Source organism: Dermacentor albipictus, chromosome 2 (genome assembly GCF_038994185.2).
Source record: "Dermacentor albipictus isolate Rhodes 1998 colony chromosome 2, USDA_Dalb.pri_finalv2, whole genome shotgun sequence".
In the NCBI taxonomy this organism is placed as follows: Eukaryota; Metazoa; Arthropoda; class Arachnida; order Ixodida; family Ixodidae; genus Dermacentor; species Dermacentor albipictus.
In genome coordinates, this window is record NC_091822.1 from 102,178,280 (window position 1) to 102,200,062 (window position 21,783).

Consider the following 21,783-nt stretch of genomic DNA (forward strand, 5'->3'; position numbering starts at 1 on the left):
TAGTTCAGGTCGTCGATCTGGATGGTAGCCAAGGCAGCGCAAGGGGCACGGGCGGGAAGAGAGCTTTTAAAACAAGACATGGTAACTTTCAGTGCGGTTGGACTGCTTGTGTACTACAGGCACTGCCACCACACAGCAGTTTATCAACCCATTATTCCTTTTCTCGAGCAGCTGCATACCAAGAAACACGCAGGGTGGTCAATAAGCAGACGGTCACAAACACTTAGATTGTAAGCTAATCTGTCAGATTGCCGTCAGAACATGGATCTTTTATTAAGTGAAAGGTACAGAATGACACAACGGACGCGTTGGCTGTCGCACTTTCACGTCCAGAAATTGCATTTGTTTGGCGGGTTCATGTACGACCCCAGCTTGCAGTTGAATGCATCCGAAAACTCAGGCATGTTCATAAGAGGCACGATGCACCGAGAACGGCGAGGTGCGTAGGGGCGGCGGCCAGAGAGCCAGGGCGGCGGTTCCGTTGTTTGTTCCTCGCACCATTTTGTGCAATAGCCAACGAAGAATAGCTGGTTCGCTGTCATGGTGACGCCAGGCAGCGTGGTGTCTCTCTTCGAGGGGGGCAGTGACCTAAACGCGGAGTATGCCATCGTTGTTCCCCCTAAGTCGGCGAGGTTTTCCGAGTCTATCGTATCGTTTAGGACTTCTTGGCTTCGGCGAAGGACCTGCGATATGAACATCGTTCCGCTGGTCATCAGCTAGTTTGTACGCCCCATATTTGGTGGCACGACTGACAAGAGACAGGTTATGGATCTAGTAGTCCTGATAGTATGAAGTCAAGTCATCGATACATTTGAGACAACCAACTTGTCACATTCTACACGTAGGCAATAACTACTGTTTGTTTTCTTGCTTTAGAATGCATTCGCAAAATCAATACTCTTGTGGGGTCTGCGTTTTAGTTGAATAATCGCAGTCACCATGTTCTCGCAGTGAAGGAAAATCTTCGTAGGCTGAGCGCACAAAGCTTAGGGCGCTTCTGAAAGAAGGCACGTATTTTCATTCGTGATAGTTCAAGCTGTGGAAAAAAAAAACTAAACAAATCATTTACGACAGCAGACTAAGAAAAAATACGCAACTGAGTTATAAATTTTCTTCTCTTCAATGTTGCTTTCCACGTCCATGAGAAGGCGAAACCGTATCGAGCGCGCAAGCTACGCCAATCCGTATTTCCTCCAAAAATACCAGGATCGCTGCCAAAGGATGTCGGACTTAACGGCGTGGTTACACGTGTTCAGATGCTCAGCCCCCGTAGCTTTCCCTGCGTTACCATGGAATGTTCTCCCCGACTATAAGCTCATAGTTGCCAAAAAAGCCACAGCCTATCGCTTTAAAATTCTGTCTGCAAAACAACAGCAAAATATAAGCTTTGTGATTCCAGATCAGGACATAGAAGCAAACTTTGACTAGCATTAACGTTCTTCTCTGAAATGCTAGTCGTGGCTCCTGTTTCAGCCCATACTCAATCGTACTCTCGTCAGGGCATGCATGTTCTTGAAGTAGAAGCAAGTTTTGTTACTAAAGTTAAATAGAGCTTCATCGCGCGTTACCTTCGAGTCAGAGTAAAAGCAAGGTACAGAAGCTTTCACAGAAGTCAATACGTTCAAAGCATGGTGGTTTATCGGCGTATCATGGTTTAGCGCCATCTGTAGAAGGAGGGGAGACTTCGGCGGAAGAAAAAAAAATGTGGCGCCATATCTGTTAAAAACAGAAGTGAGGTCATTTCCTCCTTAACGGCTCGAAACTTGTTTCGGTGGCCGGTCATTACAGCTGTATACTCGGCAATTACAACTGCATACCCAAGCTCCAAGCCATGCAAATTCCTGTGTATCCCGAGCTTTCAGCGCGGAAAATGATGTAGTAAAAAGTAAGCCGCATCAGTGCGAAATTGTATCCATGCACAGAACATACTTTCTTTGGAGGCCGATGAAAGTTTTGGTTGTAGAGTGCCGGTCCCATCTTCAAACTGCAAGCCCGTTGGCCAGCGCAGTCGCACAAAAACAGCTAAGCAATTATCTGATCGTCGTAACAATACTACTTTCTGTTGAACAGGTTTAGAAACGATGAAACTACCCGCGCCATCAAACTCAGGTAAGCTTTGACCAGAAAAAACACAAATTTTGAGCAGGGCGTATTATAACAGGTGGACTTCACGAGTGCGCGTTTATGTAGCGTAGAAGTGTGGACGGCGAAAACGGTGGGCTCTTATGGTGGGCGCTGAAAAAACGCATTTATTGATGGTGATAAAATGAACGGAAATACTTAACGGAAACGAAGGCTGCGCAGCGCTTGCGCAACGCTATCCTGCCCATTCCCTCCCCGGCGGAAGCGAAGCCACTCTGACTGTTTCCGTTCGTGGCGTGAACGCGCACCTACGCAGCTGGAATCTTTGTTAATGACCGACGCTCCAGCGCCGGCGCAGCTGTGAGCTCATCAAACCGCCCTTTACCGCAGCTGCTCTTCTCAGGGAGCAACTGAGTTTTTTTTGCGTGACCATGACGACTCCCCGGAAACTTGTGAGACAATACAAGCTTCGCTTCCAAACACGAAACATTGTCTGAAATCGCCTTTTTATAGCCATAATACCTATATCGACACTACAGGCGCATTTTTTTCCGTCAGCGTGGCCGTTGCCGTGAGGTTCCGTATAAAGTTCAATTGCGATAGAATCACCGCTACGCGCCGTACGCTGTATGAGCGAGGGAAAGCGTGTGAGGGTGAGCAGGCAATTCCAGCTCAATCTTGCGCATGCAACGGAAAAAAAAAAACGCTAGGCTCCAGGGGGAGGGAGGGGTGGTGGCGGTTTACTGCGGGCCCCCTGGGCAGTCGCGCGTGCCAAGTCGGGCCGCTGTATCTTGAAAGCCATCTTGAAAGCCTTCAGGTACGAATACCTTCGCGCGCTTTGTTTTCGCGGCTTCCCCTCTTCCTGATCCGAGCAGCCGCACGAAAGGCCTTTCGCTTGCCACTGCTGCCGCACTTTCTCACTGCAGCGTTTTGACGGCGAATTTCCGAGCTCATCGAGTGAGATGTGTTCATGCTTGCTTGAAGGGTGCGTGCACCCCTTGCAAAAATGACTTTAGACTGTCTATAGAAAGTCTATAGATTTCTTATAGAAGACCTTTCCTTTCTATAGATTTGGACTTTTGTTGATACAAAGTCTGTAGACTGTCTATAGACGAAAGTCTATAAAGTTTCTATTTCTTTTTGTCTATACGCAGTCTATAGACGGTCTATAGAAAAAAGTCGATAAGGTGTTTGCTCTTTTTTGCCTACTTCCCCTCTATGAACTACCTATAGACGAAAGTCGATACAGCTTCTATCTATTTTTGTCCATACTTTGTCTATAGACTTTCTATAGACGAAAGTCGATAAGGTTTCTATTTCTTTTGTCTACTCGCAGTCTATAGACAGTTTATAGAAAAAAGTCGATAAGGAGTTTGTTTCTTTATTGTATCCTTCCCCTCTATGGACTACCTATAGACGAAAGTGGATTACGGTCTCTATCTATTTTTGTCCATACTTTGTCTATAAAATTAAATTAAATTATGGGGTTTTACTTGCCAAAACCACTTTCTGATTATGAGGCACGCCGTAGTGGAGGATTCCGGAAATTTCGACCACCTGGGGTTCTTTAACGTGCACCTAAATCTAAGTACACCGGTGTTTTCGCATTTCGCCCCCATCGAAATCGGGCCGCCGTGGCCGGGATTCGATCCCGCGACCTCGTGCTCAGCAGCCTAAGACCATAGCCACTGAGCAACCACGGCGGGTATACTTTGTCTATAGACTTTCTATAGACGAAAGTCGATGAGGTTTCTATTTCTTTTTGTCTACTCGCAGTCTATAGACAGTCTATAGAAAAAAGTCGATAAGGTGTTTTTTTTTATCCTTCCCCTCTATGGACTACCCATAGACGAAAGTGGGTACAGTCTCTATCTATTTTTGTCCATACTTTGTCTACAGACTTTCTAAAGACGAAAGTCGATAAGGTTTCTATTTGTTTTCGTCTACTCGTAGATTATGGACGGTCTATAGAAAAAAGTCGATAAGGTGTTTGTTTCTTTTCTGTCTACTTCCCCTCTATGGATTACTTATAGACGAAAGTGGGTACATGTCTCTGTCTATTTTTGTCCATATACTCTGTCTATAGACTTTCTATAGACGAAAGTCAATAAGGGTTTTATTTCTTTTTGTCTACGCGCAGTCTATAGATGGTCTATAGAAAAAATTCCGTAAAGTGTTTGTTTCTTTTTTGTCTGCTTCCCCTCTATATGGACTACCTATAGACGAAAGCCGATACAGTCTCTATTTATTTTTGTCCATACTCTGTCTATAGACTCTCTATATTAGACAGTTAATAATAATAGTCGGCTAAGGTTTCTATTTCTTTTTCTCTCCTGGTGTATTGAATGTCTATATAAGAAAGTCGATAATATGTAATGCCGAGTTCCCATACTCCCCGCCCTCTGCGAAGGCGATGATATGGCACTGGTTCATGCGCGACCGGCACCGCGTGCAACCCCGGCGCGGCGGGCAAACCGTGCAGACTGCTAGTCGTCATTCGGTGCAGCTGCACCGAACGAGGATCGCGGCGGAACAGGCAACGTCCGAGTCACAAAGGTCTTCCAGGCACCCGAAGGCCCTAAACCTGGCTGCTTCCCGGACGTACACTTCGCGAGACCAGCTGGTGAAGGTCAGATGGTGATGATGTGGCAAAGGTGGTGAATAAGTCGCGAAATCCGGCCGGCAGACCAGGTGGTGAATTCACCACCTGGTCTGCCTCTGAGTTGTCGTGGTATTGCATGTCTATAGATTAACAATAGACAAACATCGTTAATCTGGGCCCAACCCGTGTACGCTGTAACCAAGCGCAGGTACCGGTGGATAATACGTAGCTGCGTTTGATATAAGCCACTGAAGTTGTATACTGCTGAGATTGCTGTAGAGCCTATCTGTAGACATTAGTATACACATAGTGTATACCTCCGCATTTGTTGACCACATGATATGATCTACGTAGTCGGTCTCGGCAATCCCAAGACAGTCTTCACAGTTGTCGCATCACTTTTGCGGCAGTAGAATAAAGAAAGCAAAACGCCGATCCAAATGTTATAATAGTTGTTATGAACGCCAGCTTGAGCTACAAGTGGATTCCAAACAGGCATCGAGCTAACAGCAAGGACACTCGTAATGTTTGTAGCTGACAACGCGTACTTTGTGAATGTGCGATGAACCGATGTCGCGCATGTGGTGTTCGCGTTGTGTGTCGTCCGATTCTCGGATACTTTTCACATTTTCTTCATACCTCGGCTGCGTCGCTAACATAGGGCGGTTTTTTGTTGACTGATATCCTGCACTATAAACCCATCAAAGTTTCTCATTCACTTAAAATAGGTGCCAAATCATCAGAGCCCACCCAGTATTTCGCTGGCGGTATGCCTGGGCAGCCACGCATATGAGTACCTCAATGCTGTACTGATTGCTTTGACCTATCACCGGAACAGAAAATTAGCACTAACATACGTGCGGGCATCACATTTGGTGGTACGCTGGAAGATATGCTACAAGTACGCTGTATTACTAATCGACGCTGGCAATAATGCGTCTGAAACGTTTGAAGGGCTCTGTAATGGCTTTTACAAACAGCGCATTCAAGTTAGCGTTCGAGTCTCATACGATAGCCCACAGCGTTTGTCATACAACCTGCCAGCGCATTTCCTTCGTCCACGAAAAATGATGAATAATGGTGATAAAGATGAATAAGCCACCCGTTCCGGCGCGCATGGCGCGCAGAGAGAGAGCGAAAAAAAATGAAGGAGGGAAAGGCGCTCACACTCCTCCGAGCGCGCGCGCCCTCGCGCGCAGAGCTCCTGCGCATGCTCGGAGATCTTGCGCATGCGCGGCGGTGCGCCATCTCAACGAGTGCGCCGGGCACGTAAACGGTTGTACCGGTGTGCGGTGTCCGCCTGAACGTTGGTGTCTATGTATGCGGGTCATCTTTGTGGCATCACACGTCAACTACACTGAACAGTAAGCTTTAGCAAAGATGTTTTGCGTCAATAGCTCATGATTATGTGAGCGCATTTCGTAGCGCGAAGCGGCTGCTTGTAGCGCAGGCGACTCGGGTATAGTGTCGGTTTGTCGTTGACATGGTTTCATAACGCGCTCTTGTTCTCGCTTCTACTATACGGAATGTTTTACGGCGAGCGATCGCTCGGGCTTGTTGATTTTCGCATAATAGTTTAGGTGCGTAAAGAAGGAAGCTACACCATGTTTTAACTTGATATTGAGCTACCACTAGGCGGATTGTGTATTTTGGGCAGCCAGTGTGGTAGATCTCATTTCGTGGCGCTTGATCCGGCCGCGATGAATGCTGCGCCGCATGTGTAGTGAAATTCTCGTGACACGCTTTACGTATATATCTCGAAATTGTGTTAGCATCAAGAATGTTCTGACAGACACGTATAGTTAAATAACTGCTAACGTACTCGGATGAAAGACCGTGTTTGCGGGGCATGCATCAGCAGTGTGTGCACTGCCGTTTTCGCATTGTTTAAAGGTAGCAGTATTTTTAAGGTTTCTGGCAACCAATCTAAATAATTTTGGGAAGTTACCGCAAGCAAAACACGAGACTTGAAGAAATGTCAAGCGAAAATCTCTAGATTCACCCAATCTATTTATATGCAACCACAAACGCTTTTGGAGCATGAAACCTGCGATAAGCTCAGTCACTCGCAGCTTCGCAACTTAGCCGAAAAAATTGGAGCACAATAAATTAGTCGCTCCGGGAAGCACCTTTACACGTTTCAGACTGAAGGCATTGCGTTTGACGGTAGTTGGAAGATTTGTTTTTTGTCTCTTTTTAAAACAGTTTAGCAGCAGAAGTTATCTTTCGAGCTATATTAAAAGCGTTAAGCGCCTTTCGATGCTTCGGGGTTATGCAGTTTACGTGCTCTTAATCTCTAGGCAGCTGCTGGCGCAGATTCGCATTGTGCCAGTCGTGCACGGTATGAAGCCCTTGTCGTGCGCAATAAGTGTTCCGGTTTTCATTACTGTTGCATGTAGTGCCGTCGTCTTGGACAGACTGCATACTATATGCGCTGTACAAAAGAAAAAAAGAGCCAGATTATCAATTTGGTGGTCTTTTCTTAGTAGATAACGCACAGATTATTCAAATAATTCAGTGGACATTGCATTTGTTCTACCCTTATTAACACACCTAAGAGATCGTAACATGTTTTAGTTGATAAGTAACCTGATCAGTACGCCCCCATTCATGTGCATTCTACTGAAAGTGTGGCAAATGTATTCATCTCGAAGTATGAGAAAAGAGACAATGCAGACTGTTCTAAGCGGAAATAAATTGCGAATGTTAACGTGATTGTTCAAAACTGCAGTCAGTATGCTGAGCATGTTCGATCGGCACGGGCACATTGCATTAACACCTGAAAAATGTGCACAGTCCAGCAGGGTATCTTTGTTTCAACAATTATTATTATAGGAATCGTTTGGGATTCTCACATTTCTTTTATTTTTATGAGTACACTGTGTGTCACATGAACCTGTCTTGAAACGAAACGTACCGTTGCTAACACCGGCGACCATTATGGTTGTCTAACTGCTTATCATACTGTAATATAACGAAACATCATAATGGTACTGATTAATATTGCCATGTAGTCTTTAGTCATAGGTAAACAAAGTTAACTAGAGGCAAAAGTGGTGAGAGCAAATTATATAGAAAACTACTATTGAACCGTAAAAATAACTCATTGTACAGTTTTCCCTCACATTGTTGCATTTGTTTTACGCGTGTCTCTGTGTCTTCCGTGCTGTACTCGTGTGGCCATCAATTACGAACTTGCCGAAGCCCTTGTCAGCTCTATTAAACAAGGGATTGAAGTCAGTTGCATCTAATACTACATGTTAAGTGACTGACGTGTTATTCGTTTTATCTAAATATTATGGACTGGCACTACTTGGCAAGCATTAAACCATAGTATTTTTTATTGCACTTAAGCTGCAGGCGTCATAGATTGCCAGAAAATTTTCATGAAAACAGCCAGGAAAGGCTTGGAAAAAGATCGGGAAACTTTAAATTGGCCACATGGGTATGCTGTCTTGTTACATGTCAAAGTTTCCAGAGAGTCTCTGTGTTAAATATATTTTTAAAACGTTTCACTTCATAAAAATTGAGGGAAATTGGTTCTGTTTATTGAAAAAAAAAGAAAGTCAAGCAGACTGACAAGGCATTTCTTACTCAATATGTTTTTTTTTGCGTTAACTAAACGTCCTGAACCTCGATAGCCTTGAAAAAATTTTCATCTTTCAAAGCACCTTAAATAATTTACTGTGATAGAATTCATTCGAACTATACTATAAGTTCTGTTTCCTAGGAGGTGCATATCTGTCGTGCCATGACACAAAGTGCTCGTGTGGTATTTCGGGTGCTCATGTGGTATACCTAACTTGGAAACCTGTTAGCATGCCCAAGAGGCCTCATTACCTGCAAGAAATTAAGGTACCATATCAATACAATCAACCCATCTGCCATCTGTTGAAGTTATGGCCAATGACCCATTCATTTAAAGGTATGAGAAATACATTTCAATGTGTACTAAGCAAAATAAATTACTATCATAGGCATGATACTGGGAATATTCCAGTCACGTCTTCTGAAAACATCCCTCTGCACGGGCATACTTAACTACCAGCCAAAAAAACTGTACAGACAGCCCAACTGGGTAACGTTTCCGCAATAAATATAGGGACCATTTGGGATAAGTACATTAATGCATCAAATATGAACTTGTCATCAAAGGGAACATACTGTTGCTGACACGTGCAGCAGTTGTGACTGTTTAATTGTTCACCATACCATGCAATAGAACATTGCATAAAGGTACTGATTTGTATTGACAAGCAGCCATTAGTCATAGTTAAACCGCATTAAGTATTGACTTAGATGGTTTGAGTAAATATATACAGCTGCTTAATGAACATACAAAGAATACACATCTGGTATTTTTGCCTCATATTGCTGCATGTACTTATTTGCAGCATACACCTGCAGCACCTTTGGGACTAATGACACAAAGGTCAAGGCCAGCCTGGCGACCATGCTTGCCAAGGAGTAGTGTAAATATTTAATCTGTTTCCATAATAGCATAAGACAAGAATTTAAGGAATTCATGTATTATATCGAGCAATAAAAACGGTTAATGCATTGCCGGTGCATTTGTTTTATTTTTTGCACTGCATGATTCAGCACTATATAAATTCTTTCTGTTTATGCAACATATATGAAAGTACAGCTGGTTCAGGAGCTTTATTAATCTACTAACTGTAATGCATAAGTGCAGATGAAAAGGAACAGGTGCACATGCATAATATCTGCATTCCATGCATTTCCATGCATTTCATATCTATAAAATGAAATGAAATACATTCAAAACGTTTTGCTACCGCATGTAATGAAAAATGTAAACTAACTTGTAGGTAGCCGCTATGGAGTTATGGCCTTATACACTCTTTGTAGACTTGTCTATAAAATGTCTGTGTCTATAGAGTGTCTAAAAAATAATGAAAATGCATGTTGGCAAGTGTATGCAGAATGTCATAGAAAAAAGTGTATTGGATTATAAAGTTCTGTTTTTGTAGACTGAAGTCTATAGAATGTCTATAGTATATATACATTTGTCTGTAGACATTCCATAGACTTCAGTCTACAAAAGTAGAACTGTAAGCCTATACACTTGCCCATAGACATTATGCAGACGACTGTCTACAAACATGAATTTTAATTAATCCATAGACACTTTAGACTCGGACTTTTTATAGACTAGTCCATAAAAAGTGTATGGCCATAAGTCTATAGATGGTCTATAGACAGTCTATAGACTCAGACTTCTTATAGACTAGTCTATAAAAAGTGTATGGCCATAAGTCTATCGAAAGTCTATAGAAAATCTATAGACTCAGACTTTTTATAGACTAGTCTATAAAAAGTGTATGGCCATAAGTCTACAAACAGTCTATAGACAGTGTATAGACAGTCTATAGACTCAGACTTTTTATAGACTAGTCTATAAAAAGTGTGCGGCCATAAGTCTATAGATTGTCTATAGACTAGTCTAAAGAAATGTCTATAGACAGTCTATAAACTCAGAATTTTTATAGACCAGTCTATAAACAGTGTATGGCCATAAATCTATAGACTGTCTATAGACCAGTCTAAAGAAATGTCTATAGACAGTCTATAGACTTCATAGACAAATGTCTATGGACTGTATATGGACTTTCTATAAAAATTTTTGTAAGGGTGACACCATTCTTGTTTAGTTTAGTTACTGTGCATATGTTTACAACACTGTATGGCCCATAAGACGACTGTCCTCACTTCGTTTAGCTATCCAATAATTTGCTATCGCAACCGATTCTCCGCTTTTCGGGTGAAATTGACACTTTTTTTTTAAATCTTTGACGAACTACGCAAAGAGCACGTTGCCTCCCATGGGCATGGTCTGTATGCCAGTTCCTTGTCAGGATTGGTCGTTCCCTTTGACAACACGTTGCTGCGGCACCATATCAATGAGTTTCTTCTTGAAGATTTCGCTCGTAAACTTGGCTGGTGCCTTTTACTAGCGGCCAGTCGGCATATCCATTGGTGCCCGCTCTGCAATACATCGTGAAGGTGCAAATCACTCACTGTGCTCTGCCTTTTCGCCACCTGGCTCCTGTTGTTGCTCCCCTGAAGTACGTCGGTGTAGTTATGCCGTCTTCAGTTGTGACCTACGCACCGCCTTTCCCACCCTCGTGACTTACTATATACCCTCCCGTCCTGCACGTGTCACAGTAAGCACAACATACTCAAAACCGTTGGCGTACGGCAGATAACCGCCCAACTTTCTTCTACGGCGGCCTTGTTCGACACGTCCCTCGTCACTGACGCTTCTGCACGCCCGAGCGCCTGAAACAACGTGCGTCCAAAATGGTCAGCCTATAGATCACGCTTCCACCAAGGTCATCATTCTTCGAACAGTTTTCATTCCTCCCTCATCGCCCAGTCCAGAGTTTTCACTCGCCGTTAATTCTCTTCAGGTCACTCTCTTTCACTAACGCAGCGTCCGCCCCCGTCAGTACTCTGCACCAGGAAAACTAAATCTCGCAGTTCAATAGACATGAAATGCTGTGTAGGCTACTCGACCGGCCCGTAAAGTGGCTATTTCGCATACTATCGACAATTAAAGCTATGCACCGATTCAGCATCATTAAAAGAAGCGTTATCGGTGACCAGGGGTCCAACTTGCTCAAACGTGGTGTTACAGGGCCTCCTAATCGTTACTGGACATTACCAATCATCCTAGCCTAAAATAGAAGACAATATCTTGGTTTGTTGTGTTGATTAGTGATAGGTTAGCAAAATTACCCTATGCGATGCATGTCCACTCCCACATATAGACAGTGCATTTGGGCGATTAGAACAAGCTGATTTACTTCACGCCGTTGGACTGAAGCTCTGGGTTTTAACAGGTGCTCATGACTGGTGCTTACCGTTAAAAAAATGTCGCAGTCCCGCTCGAAAGGCGAAGCATCGATTGAGATTGCAGAAGAGTAGACGGCTATACGAAGTAGTGATGGTAGTTTAATAGGCCGCATGAACCTGGAAACATTTGCTTACTAACTGAATCAGCAGGCATGGTGTCAGCATGCACAAGTAAAGATGAACATATCACACTCGGTGAGTGCGCAAAGTCGGTGTATAAGCGCTCGTGGGAGCAAGCGCGGCAGCAGCAGTGAACGAAGTGACCTTCCTCCCCTCTAACACAAGGGCAAATATAACACAGTGCACACAAAGGCATCAGTCGTGTGGAGATGCCCTTCAAGATACGGCGCGCGCGACAGCGCGCGGCCTTGCAACATATGCACTTGTTGCCCCCCCGCCCCCTCTCTATCCCGCAATGCCTTCGCGCTCTCTTCCCTGTCGCGCGCGATATTGACCCACGATACCAAATTGCCCTTGCGCCCGTTCGCAAAATACGAAGTGCCCATTTGCAGCTGGAAAACCGAACACCTTTGCCCACATTTTCTGCAATGACGCCGTTCTTCCTGATACTCCTAAACGGCCCGCCGTATCGGAGCTGCCGAAGCCGGCAACATTAGAGGCAGGCACGAAGTAATTTATTTACCTATGTTCGTATATCCGATGTTTCATTCACAATTTCGCAACTGGGATCGTACATATCAACCAACTTCTTCAGGGTGACGATGGACTTTTCACGAGGTGGGTGCGTCTGATAATGCGCTTACCACTCCCCGTCGGCTACTTACAAATCCTGCTAACAAAAAGATCTGTGGATTGAAAAGTTATTCAATTTTCTCTCAGAACCTCCAATCGCTTCGGCACCTGACGTGTTGCGCCAACAGGCGCAGCATTTGGCCATTCGTGATGCTCTTCATTACCACTGAAACTATCATTATGACGAGAGAATATGACTTCTAGTAGTATCCCACCCCCAAGTCCTCAAAGATTCTTGCTCTAATTTTTACTCTCACCCCCATAGTGGTGATCGCGCAGTGTGAAAAAGGTTTGAGGAACAACTCCATTCCGTGAAGGTGGATGACTAACGAAGCAGCAGCACGTCACACAGGCTTAGAGAAGGGCGCATGATTTATTCTTCTCATTTGGTAATGGTAGTGACAATAATTCGAGGTTACTGTGATATACAGATTGATTTGGTTCCTACCTTAGACAAAGACTTTAGACTTGGCCAAAGCTAGATCTTTAATCGACTGTTGAAGAGTAGCTCAGTGACTCGGATTTGTGTGCCACTTCAAACCAAACTCTTCGAGCAGGAACTGAGTGAACCATTTCTTGTCTGGATTTTAAATGGCGGCACTCAAGTTTGCAACGACGATCACCAGGATTTTGTCATCACGGCTAACCCATGCAAAGGGCGTGGTCATGAACTTCTCGATATCACAATCGGATGTGCCTGGAGATGTATACAGAGCGAATAACACAATTCCATCTTCCCCTGAAACGACGCAGACATTCCCACAGTCGGTGGCACTTCCCCCTTGCGAGTCAAGGGTGCATGGCTGTACAGTGGACCGATTCTATACTAGTGCTGCGCGAGCATTGACTGGCCATCGCGTCAGCGCCTTCCAACGGCGGCAAGTGACGAGATCAGCAAGAGTAGCGCACGTGCACCAAGTTCATTCGAAGCGTGTTTTGTCTGCCAGGCTCTTCCTACGAGTACGACATAGCCACTGGCGAGATTAGTTTAGCGCAATCTTCCCGGCTTATCGGAGATAGTAGTAGCGTGTGCCCCTGGCTTGCGTCCTGTATTAGCCTGCGCTACTCTAGTGTGCACGCACAGGAAAATAATCAAGAAAATTCATCAGTGATTCAGCTCTGTGAAGGTGGATGACCAGCAAAGCTGTGTAGCGCACGAGACAGAGGTAACGCAGAGATTTGAACAAAGGTGCGAATGCATTGTCCTGATTGGCAGTCACAGTGCGCAAACACATTCGCGCATCACCTCTGCTAGTTATAACGTAAGACAAAAAATGGCTCGTACCCCGGTAAACGCGGCCCCTCCATTACGACACAAGTGAAATTTAAATCTGTCCGTGACGTTAGGCAATTTAATGGCCACCACCCTCTTTAACAATGGCTACTACCATAGAGTTTCTCGCTATAACACCTATAGGGTAATCTGGCGCCACCGTCTACGGGAGATTCTTAAGGGGGCACCGTGCCGTCATGGGAATGACGGTACATGTGTCTACGAGGCTCGTGTTGGCTGGTGTTGTAAGAGGCTTCGTCTAAAACGTGGATATGGCTACGCAAATAACGCGTTCTCAAAGTAAAATATTCATAAAATGTTTCCATTCATGCCTATTACATCTTTACTCACCCACGATGCATGACCAAGCGAAGAAACGCAAGAACAGACGACCAACTGTTTCAAAGCGAGCGCGAACCTTGTCGTCTGTCCTCCAACTTTAGCGGCCCGCTGATACTTTTTACGTAACATGTAGTCGTACACACAGTAACAAGTTCTCATAGTTAAACAAAACATGTTTTCGCGTAACAATGAAGCTAAAACAACTCTTCACGTGCTGTTCTAGTAGAAAATGAATCATTGTGACAGATGGAACGGTACTTGCCGAGCGCGTCTTCAAGGTGTTCTGTCTCTACGAGAACGATGCCAATCCGAATCCACAATATACCGGCATTCCCATGCATACCACAGCGCAGCAGCGCCAGATTTCCCTCTAGGTAATGTAGTGAGAAACTATATGACTACTACACCCTAAACGCATCATCCCCATTAGGACGACAGAAGATCTACGCTGGAATTATGAGTCCCAACGAAGCCAGTAGTGGAAAAAAGCGTGACGACGAACGCGAGTGCAAAAAGTGACGACGAGCGCAAGATCAGTGCCACGAAGGCGTTCGCGTAGTTGCGCCAAGGGGTGCCAACGAGCCAGCTGCAGAAGAAGTCATTGTTGATGATGACAGTTCTTTTGCACAACGGAGCCAGCTGTCGAAGTAGACGAAGATGACGATGAAAACCCGAGCAGCCATACGAGCGCGTTCGGACGGTTGCGCTGAGTGGCGCCACGACGACCCTCAAGGTGTTTGCTGCTGATGACAATTCCTACTCGCAGACGCCATGAAAACACGGATCTTAGCCTTATACAGCGTCGCTGCAAAATTCCCCATGGTCCTCCTATCAGGCGCACACTACGGCAAGCAATACATCGTACATTCACAGAGACACATTGACACGAGCGGCGACATGCGTTTGTTTCTATGCGAAGCATATTACGAGAGCTCAACCCAGCTCCTCAGGCGCGGCGGTGTCGCCTTCAATACCACGTGACACCGTGACGTCACGACAGAGGAGAAACGGGGCTCCAACTCGCGCCGTCGCTCGCGGCGGTATATAAGCAGCTGCGCTTGCCTCTGCTAGACACTCACGAGGTGAGATGCCTTCTGGAGACAGAGCTGCTCGTTGGAATGAGAAGCGAAGGTTGCGGCGTGCTACAGAGACTGATTTTCTAGGTGGCTTTAGCTCAACTCTTGCAAGATGGGCTGGGTGGGAATCGAACCAGGGTCTCCGGAGTGTGAGACGGAGACGCTACCACTGAGCCACGAGTACGGTGCTTCAAAGCGGTACAAAAGCGCCTCTAGTGAATGCAGTGTTGCCTTAGAAACGAGCTGTTTCTAAGGCTCAGGCGTGCGTCGCTTGCTCAGGCGCACATTTCGCTGCCGCGCCGAACGCTGCGTTGCTCGACGCTCACCGCGTCCAATGCGGGGCGCGTAGTCGCTGCGCCGTAGCCCATTGTCTTACACCCCTTGGCGGGTCGACGGGAACGCTGTCGCGTTCCACTCTTGAAGGCGAAGCAGAATAACGCATGAGTTGTTTCTTCGTCTAGCCGAACCAAATATAGCGAAGCAACAGTAGTTCACCAGGCTAAACAGTGGTTCAACAACTAAAATAAAGGCTAGTATGCTTCGCATCCTGGGCTTAACCTTAGCTAAGCCAGAAGCATTTTTTATTGTTGTCTCTTTCATTTTCACTTTTTAGGGGAGAGTTTTCCTACGCGGACACCATAATATCCCGGATTCTTGCCATAGACAGCTTTGCTCTAAAGCGGGCAAAGCTACAATACAACTGTATCATATCTATTTTGCACGCCTTTTTTTTTTTGTTACGGTGCATGTGGACTGCAGTGACATATGTTAGAAAAACTGAGTGCCCTTTCACTCTATAAAGAAGGATAAGCAGCGAAGCTGTGGGCCCCTTAATGGCGAACTGCATCTCCACCACAGGTCGGCCTGGTATTGCACTATCGTTGAGATTGGCCCTTGTATGAAACGCATCCTTCACCTCCGCTGCGGGTCAGCCAGCATTGCCCCATCTCCGGGATCGGCCCACGTTTTTTGTCCACGGACACGAGAGATGCATTCCGAGGTAGATGTTTGAAGTTTTCCTGTAAAAAGCTGACGCGACTTCGGCCACGGTAGTGTAGGCGCGCTATATACCTCTTTGTAAGCAAATACATGCGCTCCTGCGTTGAATGAGGGCGTCGTAAATCTGTCTCGCTTCCCCGCCGCCCCGCTCCAACCGCTTCCTTGACCCTTCTCGCCCGCTTTGCCATGTTATCGCTGATATACACGACCGCTTCCCTGTGCGGTTGCTGGGCACCGTTGGATCGTCGGCGCCATGGGTCATTGCAGACGGTGTGTCGAAACCACCGCTTTACTTGCTGGAACAGCGCGCGATGTTTCCTCGTTTATCCAGTGTATGGTCTGCTTCCCGAAGTCCTGAGGGATCGAGGTAACGTACTCCTCTCCAATGTTGCGCAATCAAACCTCTTCGAATGCCCTATGAGGGGGCACATCACTAGCGCATATATTGCGCAGATCAACGGCTTAACAGAACATTTGTCGACATGCTTTCAATACATGTTGCGCCCGACCGCTCCTCTAGGGATAAAGTGCTTCCGTTCTTAGCATACGCCTACAACACCGTCTCGCGAGGCCGTTAGAGGATTCTATATATAACCATTCTTTCTAACAGAAGCGCGGCGAAACCTTCCGCCTCAATGACCCAATTCAACCTAACTATCCTTAGCCTGACGAGTGCTCAGGTATTTCGGCGGTCGCTCAGCACTTCGAGGATGGCCGACAAGTGGGCCTTTCTTGCTCGTTCGTTGGCCAGTGCTACCAAGAATATCGTCACAGCGTGACTCGACATGCTTTTTTCATCCACTGCTTTATATGTCTGTGGTTACCCGCTACTGCTAATTCCTGGCTTTCCATCCAAGCTACTTTCGAAGTACCGTGGTCCTTATCACGTGGCTTCACAATTATCCCCAGTGAACTACGGGATGGAACCCGCTGCGCCCTCTTCAGATCTCCGTCGTCGCAAACGAAAGGCTACGCGTTCACCGACTGCATCGCGCTGAAACGAGTTGACCGCGTCGAATTACCATGCGCTGACCTCGTCCTCCAATTACATGGCCAGGATAACAACTCTTCAACGCCGCGCTTGATTGTAAGACGTATTTCAACGCCTTCTTTCTTTCTTTGCCTATACATGCTACCAGCAGTTATCTGACTGCATCTTTTGCAGTGAAGCTGTATATAGCTACCATCCGGCGGTGGTCGATATGCCTCCGTCTACAAGACCCGTCGACAGAAAATTCGTCGCCAGTTTCTCGCGAATGCTCTGAAGCTTTCAATCTAAGGTAGACATCTTGTAAAAATTGTAGCGAAATGGGCCTACAACACGACTCTATCACTATGCCGAGTTCCATTTACTTGTGATAATTAGTTCACAGTCAAGTTGTAACCGTCCCACAATTTCCATCTGCTGTCAATACAAGGGGTTCTGCGGGAGAGAAACGGGGTGCGCCATGTTTGTAATAATAATAATAATAATAATAATAATAATAATAATAATAATAATAATAATAAATTCGCATATATAGATACATGCGTCGATTGAGGTAAAACACCACAGCTTCGCAGTTCGTCCATCTTTACAGAGTGTAAGGGCTCATGAATTTTCCTACACCAACGAAACAGTTATATCGATTTGTTATGCTACAGCAGCCCCCTCAATATCTTAGCCTTTCCGGTAACAAACACGTCATCCCCTGATTGTACATTTAATATGCAGGGATATCTTCAATAAAAATGCAAATGCTCTTGCGAGAATGACGAAGAGGACATGCAAGTACAAAAAGCGTCCTCTTATGCAACAAGGGTGAGCGGTTTTCGCGCCATCTTTAACTGCTTTGAAACAGTCCTCCATGCTCACAGATGCGATGCCTTGTGCCCACGGCAGTCTATCTTTTTTGCCACTAAATCTCGTACTGAGTATTTGGTCGGCTATCTTAGAAGAACGTTCGATGTCGAGGAACGTGGCGCATTCCTTCGCGTCATTAGAGCGGCTGGTACAAGCAACAGCTCGACGAGTACAAGGTCCGGTGAGTGATCAACTATCTTGAGAGCCGCATACAAGTACCTGCTCTAATGTTCGCCTGTACACTGTCAATGTTCTTTATCGCCGACTGTGTCCTCTACCACCTGAGTTACATTTCCAACGTAACCTGCAGCTTCCCTGTTGTGTTATGCATGCTTCATGACCAGACTCTGCGTGCCACTCACGAGGATCCCGAGTCCGGATGTTAGTGATATACACGCAATATCGCACGCATACTAGATATCTTTTCTAGAGCATGGCTTGGGGCTGATTTTTCGGCCCCGACCTGGCTCTGTCGTGTATTACCAAACTTAGCCAGGACCTGCGCGTGCATGACAAGAACGAGATTGTAAGTAAAAAAAAAATATTTCTTTTTGTTTACAGAATGTTTCAGCCTCACCTCCGTGTCTGATCAGCTACAGTGTATAATGAATAGAGGAGCGAAATCTTTGTTTCTCAAATAGGAACGTCAGTGATATGGTCATTTTCCTGTGCTGTCATTTTTATGCTGGTGCACATGCACTTATCTTGATCGTGCGATTTGGTCCTATGAAGTTATTTAGCATGCGAATATATATTTATATCGTACGAAGCCAACAAACATAGACACCAAAGAAACACGGAGGAAATTACTTGCACTTACTAACTGAAATAAAGAAATTATAAATTAATGGAATTGAAGACGATAATAAAACAACTTGCTGCAGCTGGGGAACCAGCCCACGTCTTTCGCATTACGCGTGCGATGCTCTACCAATTGAGCTACCATGGCACCATCTTCCAATACTCTTTCTTGGGTATTTAGGTGTCCCTACTACAAGTGACCCTGGAAATGTTATCCAGCGCCGCCACTCGCGAACCTTGGCGCCACATGTAGAACATCCTTTCTGCCGCAGGCGTCACCATTACGTGATCTTTTTCGGTGAACACAACTGGTCAATAAATCCACACTTGCTGCCTGAAGCCATCAAGGTTGCCGAATTCGAGGTCCTCGTTATGTATTAAACGAGAAGAAAGGGGGTTAACCGAGGGGCCTGCTTTTGATTATTCGTATCATAAGAAGCGAAGAAACATAGTGGAAATGACCTGTACTTAATAATCTAATTAAAGAAATGATACATTAATGGAACTGAATATAGATGAAAACAGCTTGCCGTAGTTTGGGAACAATGCACGTCATATAAATATAGTGTGAATTCATGACCCTACAGTACGAAATAAACGCTCAAGTAGAAAGAGACACCCTTGCGTTAGAGCTACAATATTATGATAGTATTAAGTGTTGTAGGAGTGCAATCGCGAAAGCAGCAACAAGAAAGTAGTATGAGGAGCGGATTCTGGATAATTTATTTGTCCATAATAGGAAACAATGCTCGAGTTCGTCGAAAATAAGCGAATGAAAAATTTGTATGTTTTTACAACTTTTGATAAGTTACACTAACAGCCAGGTGCTTGCATCTGTTACTTCAGCTTTGGACAGAATGCCTCAGGCCATGCAAAGTATAATGTTTGCGTGAGCTGAAGGCATGACTTAGACCCTTTAATGAGCGGGCCAGTTGAAAAACGCTTTACTCGTATCGGCCGTCCGAATGCCCTGGCCCGTGTAGTTCTCTCATGTACACTAATCGCCTCTAATTTCCAACGACATGGAGCAATATTTTAATAGATCCCGCATTGCCAGAAATTCGAGACAGTGTCCGTGCGTCCCACTGGCTGGTTACGTCATGCTGACAATTGGAGCTCGCGTTTCAGCAAATTTGACATTGATTTCCCTGGGCGGCTCTCATTGCCCGAAGCCGTCAACCCCTGCACCGCTGTTGCCCTGGTCTACCTGACGCAATACAGTGAAATCAGGGTGCTCCCGCGAGGCACAGTGAGTTACCTAGAAACTTTCATCGCCCATGGAATTATAGTCTGTCCCAGTTGCTTGAACACTCGTGTTGTTGCCAACTTTGATACTGCACTTGCAGCTCATATCAACCGCAATAAAAGTGACTCTAATTAATGCATTCCCACTTGACTTCCATGCGAAAACTTTGCGCTTTCTGTAATTACTTGTTACTTCCATGATACGCAACACCATACGTTATCACGCGTTCTTCGCAACTCTGCTTTATTCCACCTTATTCTACACCGCTGTATTTTTGTGGCAGTCTTAATTCATCTTAATCTAATTTATTACACCTTAAACCATCTTATTCCTCCTTAATCCATCTTACTCTAATTTGTACCAACCTTCATCAAAGGCAGCACTAGTTTTTGGCAGCACTTGTTGAGGACAACAGCGGCTTTGCTGCCTCATGGGACATATAAATGTTCCGAATTAATAATGTAGAGCAGAGCGTCACTGCTCACGGCAAAGTCACAGCTGGCTATCACCAAACAAACGGCTCCCATAGTGTCTACAGAAAAGCATAACTAAGGTTCTTTTCATATACGTTCAAGTCGGCCTCAAGAAGAGGGACGGCGCGAACGTTTATGAATATTCGGCTAACATCACTGCAGTAAAAGAAACAACCGATGTCAGTCTTCTCCATTTGCTGAAATGTACGCGAGAGCACAATAGTGTTTAACACCATGCGAATGCTGCGGAGCAGCCTAATGCGATAATCACTAAGCCACCACCGCCGTGGTGGCTTAGTGACTATCGCATTAGGCTGCTAAGCAGAGCGTCGAGAGGTCAAATCCAGGCTGCGGCTGCTGCATTGCGATGTGGGCGAAATGAAAAGCGTCCACGTGTGCTGTGTATTTAGTGCACGGTAGGTTATCGCAGGCGGTCAAATTTACTTCCGAGTGGATCATTACGCCATGCCGCATTACCAGATCGTGCTTTGGCATGTAAAACCCGAGAATTTATTTGAATTTCTCCGATGCGCCGCAGAATCTCGTCAGGTTGCCCGAATGCATATCATAACTAACCGCATGTCCGGCTCATGTATGCTTATAGCCGTCGTAACCAACCGTTACTGAATGCAGAAGCTACCGCTGGGCGTCATTTGCGCTGAGATTAGATGGCTGCGTTACTTCTATAAGCCTAGGCTGAAATAATAAAGCAAATCATGCGGAAGCTTACGAATAAGAAAACTTCATCGAGTATATCTAAATGGAGATATTAGGATTTTTTTAGATAATTGCAAAGCTTAAAAGAATGGCGATCCAGGTTAGAGAAGTTCAGAGTAACTTGTTTGAGGTTCCGGTAAGGCGTAGGTAGCCAATCAACAAGAACAACTATTTCAGACAGCGGGGAGATTTTTGTCAGGTTACATCAGAAGTTACATCGGAAAGCGGTATTTGTAAGAAATACTGTGCTACTGCTGAAAAGAAGCAGTGACTATGAGTACGGTCATTGCAAGTGCGTAATGCGTGACTACTTTCGCCAGCGTTGCCCGAGAGTTAACTCACGTCCACATGGATGTCCCGCAAGCAGAGCGTGGTGTTCACGTAGTGCTCGGTTGATTCAGGCGAAAGCCAACGCCTCAGCTTGGCGTTCTCGTCATACCGCGATCCGTCGACGTCGTAGCCATGCATCATCTCGTGACTTATAATCTGGAACAAAAAGAGCAACAGAGAGCACGTAGCTGATTTTGAATACTATTGGACAGTCAGCAATGGTTATACCGTACGAGTTCGCTCATTATGGGAGTACTAAGATCAGCAGCCACCTGGCGATATGGCCGGACTTTTCGCTATCCAAAGAGTTGGTAAGTGTGGTGTTGGCGCTTTCGGATGGCCGATTTACCTGTTCACAGCGCTGGAA

The 21,783-nt window shown here is 45.4% G+C and overlaps 1 protein-coding gene across 5 annotated transcripts in view; it reads right to left on the minus strand.

The window, feature by feature from the left end:
* Positions 1-258: 258 nt before the first annotated feature.
* Positions 259-21,783, minus strand: part of LOC135911670 (neprilysin-1-like) — a 109,551-nt gene continuing 88,026 nt past the window's right edge. For all 5 annotated transcript variants that reach the window (XM_065444007.1, XM_065444011.1, XM_065444009.1 and 2 more), the window contains 2 exons: positions 21,429-21,572; positions 259-683 (listed from right to left, as the gene is read on the minus strand). In XM_065444007.1, the coding sequence (XP_065300079.1) occupies positions 324-683; positions 21,429-21,572 (504 nt within the window). In that variant the 3' untranslated portion in view covers positions 259-323. The remainder of the gene's footprint in view (positions 684-21,428; positions 21,573-21,783) is intronic.